Raw genomic sequence first — 12,269 nt, forward strand, 5'->3', positions numbered from 1 at the left:
CTCCATCCATGAAACAGAAAAGCCAAATAGAAGCACGGCTCGAAATCAAAGAGAACATCACATACCGGACTAACGCAGTTCACCCTCGCAAAATCCACCCACTCGACACTCAAACACCTCGCCAGCTGCACCACAGCGGCCTTACTCGCATTATACGCCGCCTGTTTCTGCGGCACATTAACCAGAATCGCCGACACGCTGGCCGTAAAAATCACATTCCCCTTCGCCCTCCCCTCCTTAACCTGCGTCTCAAAGATCCGCCCCGCAGCCTGCGCCGTATAGAACGCCCCGTCGAGATTCACATCCATAATCTCCCTGAACTGCTGCGGGCTGTAATCGAGCGCCGCATGGTGCGTCGCGATGCCCGCGTTCGCGACGACGATATCCAGCGTCCCGTTGCCTAGCTCGGACGTCACGAGCGCCATGACGGCCGAGACTTCGCTCTGCGACGTGACGTTGCATTTGTACGCTTTCACGGGCACCCCCGCGGACGCGGAGATGGATGATGCGGTCGCGTCGGCATCCGATGGGGAGGTGCTGGTATAGAGGATGGCGACGCGGGCGCCGGCTTCGGCGAGCCCGCGGGCTACTTCCAGACCGATTCCGCGGGTGCCGCCGGTTACGAGGGCGGTTTTGCCGGAGAGCGAGAAGTGGGAGAGGACGGGGGAGGAGGGGGGAGGGGTGGGCGGCTAGGACCATTGTTGCGGTTGTGTGGTTGGGGTTTTGTGCTTGGTTGGTTATTTGGTGGTGGGTGGTTTGGTGGTTTGGTACGGGAGGAGAGAGAGGGGTTGGTGGGATGAGAGGGGGGATGAGGGGGGAAAGGACCTTTATATGCGCTGGCTTTCATGCGGGGACGGAACGGACTTCTCTCGACCTGCTCTAAGGCATTGGTGGGGATCTACGATCGTGTGACATGCTGATTTGGTCGGGCATGAGTTCACGATGCAAGTTTTCGTGGTGCTATATGGAGGAGGGTTCAGATTCGGCATTTAGAATTCAGGGGTAACTTAATAGGGGTATTTCGGCTATTTTTATTCGCTTCAAATCTTAATGTCTATATGCATTCTAACTACCTACCTACTGCACACCTTCAATAACTACTTTCAAAACATCCTCTTGGGCTTTCTTGACTAATTCAAATGCTTGCTCTGCCTCTTCGAACTTGAATCTATGGGTTATGAGGGACTTTACATCGATCTTGCCAGATGCAACCAGGTCTACTGCCGCTGCGTAACATCCCGCCGTATATCTAATGGAGCCCTTGATGTTCAACGCCCGAATGCATGCTGTGGTGATTGGGAACAGTACATTCTACGAACCGTTAGCAAGCGTCCATTCACATTGTTGGAAGCGAGTGCATCATACCTCCTTGCCCATCCCAGCTTGAACGTAAGTTCCTCCCTTCTTCGCAGCAAAGACACCAGCCTGAATACACGGCTCCGCGCCAGTACATTCCAGAACCACGTCAAAGCCTTCTCCCATCCCAAACTCAGCGACGATCTTCTCGCCCACCGCTCTGCTAGCCTCCACTGGATCTGTTCCAGCAGGTGCTCGCTCGGGAATAAACACTCCATCCGCAGCATATTTCTTTGCAAACTCCGTCCTCGCTTTGGAAATGTCTACAGCAATGACCTTCTTCGCTCCATATGCCTTTGCCACTGCTTGGCACAGGACACCGATTGGTCCGCAGCCAAAGACGAGCACGGTCTGGTTTGCTCGGAGGTCGGCGACTTTGCAGATCTGTACGGCTACTGCGGTGGGCTCGACCATGGCACCATCTTCGGAGCTCATATGTGCGGGGATGGGGTAGCAGTAGTCTGAGGCTACGGTGTAGTATTTTTGAAGAGTACCATCCCACGGTGGGGTCGCGGCAAAAATGGTGTCGGCGCAAAGATTGTACGCCCCTTCGCGGCAGAAGTCGCAGCTATTATTACCCACTGTTAGATTTCTTTCCTTCAAAGTTCAAAGCTCAAAGCTCATGAGATAATGAGTAGGCGTCTTACTATCTGCACGGCACACCAGGTTCAATAGCAACACGATCCCCAACCTTCACATTCTTCACCAGACTTCCAGTCTCCACAATGGTTCCCGAACTCTCATGACCCAGTACAATGGGACTCTTCAGGATGAAATCCCCGATCCTGCCTCGTTGCCAGTAATGCACATCACTGCCACAGATTCCCGTTTGCTCAATGTGCACTCGGACATCGTGCTCGGTTCGTAGCTTGGGGATATCTCTGTTCTCAATAGAGACGTTTTTGATTGAGTGCAACACGAATGCGGGGTTCTTCTTGCTGTCAGCTTGCCTGCAGTAGCCGTGGGGTACCGTCCGAACTACTTACAACTTCCGCCGAGGTTGCTGATGGAGACATCTTTTTGCTATAACTATAATCTTGCTTGGATGACTGATAGGGAAGCCAGGAAGAACAGAAGATTGCAATTAAAATTCAAAGCAAAATGATGGGGATGGGTGGACTTATGGCAGATTTGGAGGGGTTGATGCGGGGTCAAAAAAAGGGTTCAAGTGTGACGCGACGGACAACAGTCGACCGCGACTCTCAGCCAAACAGCAACGCTTTCACTGGAGCACCAACTCGATGCCACGAGACAGATGGTGGGCGGGACCTCACTGCCGCCGAAGAGTCGAAGACAAAGGAAGGCATTCCGAAGCTCGCTCTATACCTTTCATGAGACGCGTTCCGGGGACTCGGAACTCTACATGCTAATATCATGTGCCGCCGATTCCAAGGGGAAACGTCAAGTCATGACATTTCCTTGGCTTCATTGCTCATTTGGGTTGGGACGTTAATCTCCTAGTAGCATGCATCATGCGCCTGACGGCATGGATGCTCTTCATTGATATAAGAGCTGCTTTTGACGTGGCGTAGGTGTCTTGCCAAAGGCAGCTATCGCGATCACGTGAAATCCACACCCCTTACAACTTAATGTAAGCTAATCTGTTCTCTACAATATATCAACTAAACTCTAGAACAGTTGCTTGATATAGTATCCAAAAATGATTAACCAATTTCAGAATGCACCAGTCACGTGCTTCACACCCTCATAAGTGATGCCATACATAGATCAAACTGGTCCCCCTGCGGCTGATCTTCCACAAAACCAGTTTCAAATCCGCGTATCCACACTCTCCTGACGCAGCCCCTGTCTATACATCACGCGCGCAGATATGTATACGGAGTACAGCAGGCGTCCGATCCTCATTTGAGTCCGGAGAGACTCACCCTCTCCGTCAAGCTCACGAGGAGCCCGGGGTAGAAGGCTGAATGAGCGGACTGTAAGTCCCGTTGGTGGGACGTGTAGCCTTGCCCCTCATTGAGGACGAGGCTGTCCGTTGTTTGTGCTGTTATTTCAAGTGTTGCTTGCTACAAGTTTCTTGTCAATCAATCTTTACTTTCAACTATTCCTGTTCACGTCTCTCAAGCAAGCAAGCAAGCAGTCAATCAAAGTACTCATAACTCTCCCAACTACAAATCCTGCAGAATGGCAACCAACGGCGCTCAGAAGTCCATCCGCAAACCTAATCCGCCTGTGGAAGACAGTCTCTTCAAGTCATTCCGTCTGGATGGCAGGACTGTTATCATTAGCGGTGGCTCAGGTGGTATCGGGTACGAGGTAGCAAGGGGATTAGCAGAAGCAGGAGCAAACGTAAGTTTCCCCCTCGCCTTCCCCCAAAACATTACCTGACATAAGTCCCAAGATCGCCATCTGGTACTCCTCGTCCCCCGCGGCCGTTAAACTCGCCGCGCAAATCGCCACAGACTTTGGCGTCAAGACCGCAACGTACCAAGTGCAAGTCGAGAAATACGAGGAGGTTGAAGCAGCAGTCGCAGCCGTCGTGAAGGACTTTGGCCGTCTCGATGTCATGATTGCTAACGCCGGTATTCCTTCTAAAGCAGGAGGTCTGGATTCCAGTGTTGAGGACTGGAACCGTGTTCGTGCTGTGGATTTTGACGGTGCTTATTACTGTGCGCGCGCTGCTGGGTTGGTGTTCAAGGCGCAGGGTCACGGAAACTGTATCTTTACCGCGAGCATGAGTGGGCATGCTGCCAATGTGCCTCAGGAGCAGAGTGGGTATAACGCTTGCAAGGCGGGTGTGGTAAGTTGCACTTCTGCTTCCCCTGCTTCTTTTGAAAGGCTTGTTTGCTGATGCTAGCTTGTTCAGATCCATCTGTCGAAATCACTGGCGGTTGAGTGGGCGAAGTGGGGAGGACGATGCAACTCTGTGTCGCCTGGTTATATCGATACTGCGATATCCGGGGACTGTGCTTTCGAGATGAAGGAGGCGTGGTTTGGACTTACTCCTCTGCAAAGAGATGCAGACCCGAGGGAGTTGAGGGGTGTTTATCTTTACCTTGCTAGCGATGCGAGTTCTTATACCACTGGAGCTGATTTCATTGTTGATGGAGGATATACTGCCCGTTAGAGAAGATACATTCAACTATAAAATTCATGACATGATTAGAGATTTGTCTTTCAAATTGTATACCTAGCTCCGAATTGCAAAGTGATAATGTGATGTGGCACTCAACTCTGGAGCGCATGCGTTTTTCTGGCTCAGGATTTCTTTCCACCGGCACAATGACACCACATACCATAATAAATCCCGAAATCGGAATCGGCATTGGCATCGGCTGCCTCGTAAATAGTCAGTCGTAGTCGTTGTCGGTGCCCCAATCTAATTGGCCGAATCAATAGTGGCGATCCGCTCCGCTCCATTTCTCTCCCCCCTCTCCCACTTTCGTCGCTCATGCAGCTTCCCCAAGCGCCCCCGTACTTGTTCTCCGCTGTCATCACAAACAATACAGCCATCAGCTGATAATCCATTATAATACTAGCAAGTCCACATACAGTATGTACGGCAATGTGTCGCCGAGACCCGAGAACCAGACCAGAGACCCGGGCACGTAGACCCGCGCCCTCTAGCGCGCAGGGCGACAGACGTCCGTCGCGCCCTCGCCTTGAAAATAACATGGGGAACCCACACACGTCCAACCGCAGCATGGGGAAACGAACCCCAGGTCCCAGGAAATGCAGGGAACCCCACTTCTTGTCCCCGCTCGTAGCGTGGCTTGCTAGTCATTAGTCTGATTGGGGTGCGGCGAGGATGGTCGTGAGTAGGTGAGGTGGATGGTGAGATGATTGTCTATTGTGGCTGTTTTGATGGGCATGTGTGATGGGATGGGATGGGGAGACTATAAGTACAACCTACTTTCTCCTGGTTGTGCGGCTGGATTCGAAAAATAAATTAAGTGGTGTTGTTATTTGGTGCCATACAGTAATTGCCCGCTCATTCTATACGTTCAATATGGTCAAGGACTCAGATATCGTCGGCCACAGTCTGGCAGAGGTCTTGCCTCATAACCCGAAATACTGGTTCCAGACTCCTCATCTACTGCGACTCAACCTCCTCCTTCTCGTCCCCTTGATCGGCTCCTCGGTCGCAGGTTACGATGGTAAGTCTCCCTGTTATACACCGCGCACAGCATAGCATAGCATATCTAACCACCGCCAGGCTCTCTCATGAACGGTCTCCAGTCCCTTCCACAATGGAGAGAATACTTCGGGCACCCGGCAGGCTCGCTCCTGGGTCTCGTCAACGGCGCTCAATCAATCGGATCAGTAATCTCCCTGCCACTCGTGGGATGGTTTTCCGATAAATTTGGGCGCAAGCCCGTTCTCCTGGCTGGCGTTATCATGATTATCATTGCTACGGTTATTCAGGCTGCGTCTGTCAATCTGGCCATGTTCATTGTCTCCCGACTCATCGTTGGCTTCGGCGGCATGTTCGTCGTACAACCCTCACCTATGCTCATCGCCGAGCTGGCATACCCCACGCATAGAGGAAAATACACCAGTGCCTACTGGACCATGTACTACCTAGGTAAGCCTCCCTCTTTCCCTCCTTTCTATACTGCACAGCCATGCCAACATCAACAGGCGCAATCCTAGCATCCTGGACCACCTTCGGCACCCAAGACTACCCCAGCACCTGGTCCTGGCGCATCCCTTCAATCCTCCAAGCCGGCTTCCCCCTCATCCAACTCGCATTCTGGTACTGGATCCCCGAATCCCCACGCTGGCTAATCGACCAAGACCGCGCGCCCGAAGCGACGGCCATCCTGACCAAATACCACGCCGGGCCCGAGTTCACAGGCTCTTCCTCGCCCCTCGTCGCCCGCGAGATCGCCGAGATCGTGCACACGATCCAGCTCGAGAAGCAGGCAAAGCACACCGGCTGGTCGGCTCTAGTCGCTACGCCGGGAAATAGAAAGAGGACGCTCATTGCCGTGTGTCTGGGTGCGTTTGCGCAGTGGAATGGTATCGGTGTTGTGTCCTACTACCTCACGCTCGTTCTGGATACAGTCGGCATTACCGATTCCTTCGACCAGACGCTCATCAACGGCCTGCTCCAGATCTTCAACTTCGCGGCCGCTTTCTCGGCAGCCATTCTCGTTGACAAACTCGGACGCCGCACGCTGTTTATCTGGTCGGGGATTGGCATGTTGGTGTCTTATATCGTGTGGACGGCGTGCTCGGCTGTTAATTCAGATACGGGATCCAAACCTGCTGGAATCGTGGTTGTTGTGTGTCTGTTCACATTCTTCTTTCACTACGATATCGCATACACGCCCCTGTTGTTGTCGTACCCAACCGAGATTTTCCCTTACTCGTTGCGATCGAAGGGCATTGCCGTGGAGTTGTTCGCTATCTATGGTAGTTTGGTGATCGCTGCATTTGTCAATCCTATCGGATTGGAGAATATTGGATGGAAGTACTACATTGTATTCTGTTGTTTCCTGGTCGTCTTCCTTGCTGTTACCTGGTGGTTGTTCCCGGAGACAAAGGGACACAGTCTTGAGGAGATTGCGGTGCTTTTTGATGGCGAGGCGGCGAACGTTGAGGATGTGAGACTTGATGAGGATAAGATCCTGGCCAGCGCGGGCGTTGATCACCACGAGGTTGTGGGCAAGATTGACCACGTCTAGGGCGTTGAGAAAGATGTATGCAAGATACCGTGTATATAGTGTAAAATGGTTGAATAAATAACAGGACCTATCTACAAATAACTTTTGTATATCTCAACGCCTAACTCCATTTCGCGATCTGGTTCCTCGCCATCTCTTCCATTGAGCCCGCGAATGAGAGATTATTAGCAGTAGAAAGGGCCTTAGTTTGGCGAATCTACTTCCCCGCTGACCTGTTTCCCAGCTGGCGCCTCCCCAGGCGACACAACCACCCTTATTGCCTCATCAAGCACCTGAATGCCCTCCTCAATCTCTCCCTCTGTAATCGTCAAACTGGGCACGAACCGCAACGTATTCGTCCCAGCCGTAATGATCAATAGTCCTCTCTCCCTAGCGGCCGTCACAATGGGAGCAGGATCCCGAGTAAGCTGCAGTCCTAGAATCAGACCCTTACCCCTAACCTCCGCGATGAGCTCAGGATACTTTGCTCGCAAAGCCTCGAAGTGCTTAATGAAGACATTGCTCTTGGCAAGAACCGACTTCTGGAGCTCCGGATCCGAAAGTCGCGACACGATATAATGCGCCAACCTACACCCCATAGGATTGCCACCAAATGTCGTCCCATGGTCCCCAACTACGATCTTCTCGCTCACGGCATCATTCACAATCGTAGCTCCAATCGGGAAGCCGTTGCCGAGCGCCTTGGCCGTGGTGATTATATCCGGGTGTGCCTCTTTGGGCAGCGAAGCGTGAGCCCAGAAGGTTCCTGTGCGAGAAAGCCCGCATTGGATTTCATCGTAGATCAATACAGCGCCGACTTCTTTGCACCGAGTGGCCAAAGCAACGAGAAATTCTTCAGACGCAACAATCACGCCCCCTTCTCCTTGGATTGGCTCAACTATGACTCCGCAAGTATTCTCCGTCACCAAATCCTTAATAGCCGCAACATCATTATAGGTCCCGTACCTAAACCCCGGTATCATCGGCGAGAAAGGCTTCTGGTATTTCGGGTTCGGTGTCGCGGACAAAGCGCCCATTGTCCGGCCATGGAAGGAGTTATGGAAAGATACAAATTCGTACTTTCCTCCGGACGCATCGACGACTTTGCCAGCTTTGCGAGCGAATTTTATGGCGGCTTCATTTGCTTCTGTACCGGAGTTTGCGATGAAGACGGATCGGGCATTGTGCATGCTACCCGACTCGAGGGTTTTCTGGACAAGAAGTTCGGAGAGCGCGCCTGTCCAGGGGTTGTGGTAGAGGTTGGACGTATGAATGAGTGTTTTGGCCTGTACCGCGAGAGTTAGTGGGGAGAAGCACTGGGGGTGGGGGTGTCGGTGAGTCAACGTACTTGCTGCGCCATTATGCGGGCAATTTCTGGATCGCAGTGTCCCAGCGCATTGACTGCTATTCCGGCCGTGAAGTCGAGGTATTTCCTGTTCTCAACGTCCCAGAGATAAACTCCTTCGCCTTTGACGAACATTGGTGGGGGCCGGACATAGGTTTTGACCATGTACGGGGCTTGTTCGTTCACGAGAGCGGCGGTTGAGGAATCTGAGGATGGATCCGGGTTTGGGAGGTTTGCTTCTCTCTGTGTGCTGCTATCAGTAGGTTTTCTTCTGTAAAAGTCGTGCAGTACCAACGTAGATCTCATTTCGAGTAGTCTCTGGGAGGTTTGTCGCCGCGGCGGTTGCTTGCGAGGCATTCCTTTTCAATATGCCATTGGAAGTTGAGGTGAGGTTGCTGGCTTTCAGAGTAGCCGCTACTCGCTTTGCAGATATTCGGAGAGCCATTACAATTAGAAGTGACGGTATGATATATTAACAAGTGAGTGTGAGAGAATAGAGAAGAGAGGAGGATTGGAGTCAGAGGAATAACATAAGTCACACAATCTTAGCGTTATCGGACCATGCAGCTGATTTTTCTTTCCGTCCATCTGTTGATCAGGGAAAGATTTTTATGAATTTCACTATCTATGGAATTAGTAAAGTGTAAGATCATTCTATATATATATATGGTCTTGATTAGAACCATAGTAAGTGAAAGGAATTATATATACTACCAAGTATTACAATCCTAAAAGGGTCAAGTGAGGCATACACGCAAAGGCTTCACCGCTTGGCAGAATACCCCACAAGTCCCAACTAGGCAAGGTCGGTTTCGTCTCCATCTTTTCGTGTCGACTGCAATGCCGACATGTGACCTGTCAATCAATTTCACATTCTCTCTTTCATCAGCCTTCACATTACAACAGCCAGGACACGACTAGAACCCCAACCTCCAATGTACCGTCGAGATTATGCCAAATAGTCAAGATGGTTCTGAGACAACAGCTCAACGCAAGCCCGCCGAGAATGGGAATATACCGCCATCTTCAGAATCCCTGCCCGAGGACGCTTGGGATCTACCCCTAGGCACTGCTGACCAAGCCTGCAAAGAGTGCCGCAGACGGAAAGCAAAGTGCAATCGGGGAATCCCTACCTGCGGACTATGCATCAAGTATAACAGACATTGCTTGTACGAGAAGCACAGCAAAACCCCACTAACGAGAAAGTGTGTACGACTTGTCTAGATCACATGGAAGAGAGCTAATTCGAATATAGGCATCTCACCGAGGTTGAAGAAAGGTTGGAAAGAGCAGAGGCTCTGCTTCGACAAGCTCGTATCGTCCCTTCAACACGGCCAACCCGGTTGCAGTCAGCGACTCCAGATTCCAAGCCCGCCCCGCACCACGTGGAGGGCCAAAATGACTTTGACTTCTCGTTTCTCGATCAACCACTACCAACATCAACCCCTTTTCTTGAAAATTCGAATCAAGATAAAATCGCTGCTTTTGACATTCCAGTCACAAACTACGTGATACCACAGAACCTCTCTCCCAACCTTGACTTCTTGGATTTGGGACAAAGTCCGGAGTCGCTGAACGTGGGGGGCTATCAAACAGATGTCATGATCGCTCCTGATGAAGCACATCATCCCTCAAATCCTCTAGAGGTTCCACCTATGGATGACTTCGAGTGGGATGAGCAGCATGTTTCGGGTATGGAAGATCCAGATATCGCATCATGGGCCTCCAAGTCAAGTGAGGATGGCGATGCAGAAGAAACTGTCATTGATGGTATGGCTTCCTTGACGGTTGACGAGAAAGAAGGAGGTTACTTGGGGGTTGCTTCTGGTGCAGCTCTACTGCGAATCATTGATCCACCACCTCCCACGAGTCGCAGAAAGTCAACCGTATCAAGAGCTCGTATCGAAAAAACCTCTATTGGACCTGCGACTATTCCCCCAAATTTCTATGCCCAACCGAACCCAAATAGGCACATTCTTGATTCTATGATAGATGCCTATTTCAGACTCTATCATCTGAGCTACCCAATCGTCCATGAGCCAACTTTCAGAGCTCAATACTCAGAAGTAATTGCCAGACCTAATGGAGACTGTTGGTTGATTCTTGCCTATGTTATTGCTGCAATTGGTATATATACGACTTCAACGACTCTTGAAAGCAATGACCTACCACTTTTCGCCCAAGCAAAGTCCATGCTATCCATCAACTTGCTGGAGACAGGGAACTTGACCTTAGTCCAGGCATTAACCTTGGTTTCCAATTATCAACAGAAGCGAAATAAGCCCAACAGTGGGTATAACTATACTGGCCTAGCCGTTCGTATGGCCATGGGCTTAGGGCTCCACAAAGAGTTCCAAGGCTGGAATATTTCTCCTCTAAAAATGGAGATTCGACGAAGAGTTTGGTGGACTCTATGTATCTTTGATATTGGAGCTACAATCACCTTTAGCAGGCCATTGTCATGGCCTGGTGACGGAATTGAAGTTGCATTTCCCATGAATGTTAATGATCGGGTATACACATCCCTCTCTCAACACGCTCTCCCAACTAATGTCTGATGTAGGAGCTCACAGCTGCGTCTCAAACATACCCGCCACAAACCAATGAGGTTACTCCCTATACTGCTGTTCGCTCTCAAGCTTCTTTCCACATGGCAACTAACCGCATCTACGCTCGTGTTATCTCTAAACCATTTCCGACCGCCAAGGAGCTTCTCCACCTCGACGATACTTACATGGGCGAGTGGCTGGCGAACATCGCCCCCTATTTTGCCCCACAAGTTTCTGTCCCTCCAAAGTATAACTTCGCTCACGCAGTAATGATGTGGAGATATCGTAACCTTCGAATAATCATATACCGACCATTCGTCATCAGGAAAGCACTATATGCTCGCAATGGCCGCTCAGATGAGGCCATGGAAAGTCACCAGGCTTATGAACGATGCTTGGATGAAGCTCGCAACACAATCGCTGGTATTCGAGACTATTGGGCTGCGAACGAGCACACAAAACTGGCGGCTTGGTATGCCTTGTAAGTCTCGCCTGCAACCACGGTACTATTAGGCTAACAATACAAGATACTTCCTTTTTCAAGCAGCCTTGATCCCCTGCATTTGCCTTCGCAACTCGCCTATTTCACCACAAGCCTCCGAATGGCGTTCGCAAATCCTTGCCACCTTATCCACCATCTCTTCTCTCGCGCCTGTAAATTCATCATCTCCCCGGTGCCACCAAGTCATTCTCAAATTATGCGGACGGTTTCTACAAGATGATGAAAACACTGGTGAAAGATCAGATGCAGGAAGTGGCCCAGAGCCTGTTGGAGGCTTGAGTCCTATCAATGAGAGCCCACAAACGCAAATGAATAACGTATACAGTATGATGTGGCCCAATGTCCCGGCTTTGGAAGCAGATGTTGTGATGCAGGATGATGCTTGGATGGAATTTCTACGGGGCGAGGATCCCGATCTAGGTGGCGAGTTTGGGGTTTAAAGTATTTACTGAATGATAAGTTCATCCATATTTTGGGTGGAGTGGAAAAGGTAGTCTTTCGTGTTATAAAATAGCACGTCGTCCGCTAGAACATATCCAACTTCGCCACACCGCATACAACATCAAGAGGCGGTTTTCTAGCAGCTTGACATAATGCCGCACCCATTCAGAGGTCAGTGGTCTGAGCTTGCTTTCAAAGGCATTTCTAATTTTGCAAAGATTGGTTTAGCAGCCCCAGCGCAATGTAACGGCAAGTGTTCCTTTTGCGACAACCCCGCAACGGCCACAACCGCTATGATAATCACCCCAACCGCACCACAAATGAAACCGTCCTTGTGGGACAATCTTGCCCTAAAGGCTAGGTCACATGATAGCACTTGCTGATACACTGACTATGCGCTATGTCGAGGTTTGTGTCCCCCTTCCAGTCACACTGTTTTCTTCCCT

General features: G+C 50.8%; 5 protein-coding genes across 5 annotated transcripts; 3 read left to right on the forward strand and 2 right to left on the reverse strand.

The window, feature by feature from the left end:
- Nucleotides 1–65: 65 nt before the first annotated feature.
- On the reverse strand, nucleotides 66–2,372 carry xdhA_0 (putative D-xylulose reductase A; the record flags this gene model as incomplete). The annotated part of the gene is made up of 5 exons (XM_031152745.1): nucleotides 66–689; nucleotides 1,099–1,311; nucleotides 1,366–1,924; nucleotides 2,004–2,287; nucleotides 2,343–2,372. Coding segments are annotated over 5 exons (1,710 nt in total), but the record flags the coding sequence as incomplete, so codon positions are not given.
- Nucleotides 2,373–3,501: 1,129 nt separating this feature from the next.
- LHYA1_G007821 (putative NADP-dependent mannitol dehydrogenase) lies at nucleotides 3,502–4,444 on the forward strand (the record flags this gene model as incomplete). The annotated part of the gene is made up of 3 exons (XM_031152746.1): nucleotides 3,502–3,666; nucleotides 3,719–4,117; nucleotides 4,184–4,444. 3 exons carry the CDS (start codon nucleotides 3,502–3,504, stop codon nucleotides 4,442–4,444), a joined length of 825 nt encoding a protein of 274 aa, XP_031001907.1.
- Nucleotides 4,445–5,326: 882 nt separating this feature from the next.
- Nucleotides 5,327–7,007, forward strand: LAC12_2 (Lactose permease; the record flags this gene model as incomplete). The annotated part of the gene is made up of 3 exons (XM_031152747.1): nucleotides 5,327–5,474; nucleotides 5,534–5,902; nucleotides 5,959–7,007. The coding sequence occupies 3 exons, from the start codon at nucleotides 5,327–5,329 to the stop codon at nucleotides 7,005–7,007; spliced, it is 1,566 nt and encodes a 521-aa protein (XP_031001906.1).
- Nucleotides 7,008–7,189: 182 nt separating this feature from the next.
- On the reverse strand, nucleotides 7,190–8,776 carry arg-8 (Acetylornithine aminotransferase, mitochondrial; the record flags this gene model as incomplete). The annotated part of the gene is made up of 3 exons (XM_031152748.1): nucleotides 7,190–8,272; nucleotides 8,335–8,574; nucleotides 8,627–8,776. The coding sequence occupies 3 exons, from the start codon at nucleotides 8,774–8,776 to the stop codon at nucleotides 7,190–7,192; spliced, it is 1,473 nt and encodes a 490-aa protein (XP_031001905.1).
- A 506-nt stretch (nucleotides 8,777–9,282) lies between these two features.
- On the forward strand, nucleotides 9,283–11,822 carry GAL4_0 (Regulatory protein GAL4; the record flags this gene model as incomplete). The annotated part of the gene is made up of 4 exons (XM_031152749.1): nucleotides 9,283–9,536; nucleotides 9,587–10,844; nucleotides 10,895–11,361; nucleotides 11,408–11,822. 4 exons carry the CDS (start codon nucleotides 9,283–9,285, stop codon nucleotides 11,820–11,822), a joined length of 2,394 nt encoding a protein of 797 aa, XP_031001912.1.
- Between the last annotated feature and the right edge of the window lie 447 nt (nucleotides 11,823–12,269).

This window comes from Lachnellula hyalina, assembly GCF_007821495.1.
Source record: "Lachnellula hyalina strain CBS 185.66 chromosome Unknown contig00202, whole genome shotgun sequence".
NCBI classification, from domain to species: Eukaryota; Fungi; Ascomycota; class Leotiomycetes; order Helotiales; family Lachnaceae; genus Lachnellula; species Lachnellula hyalina.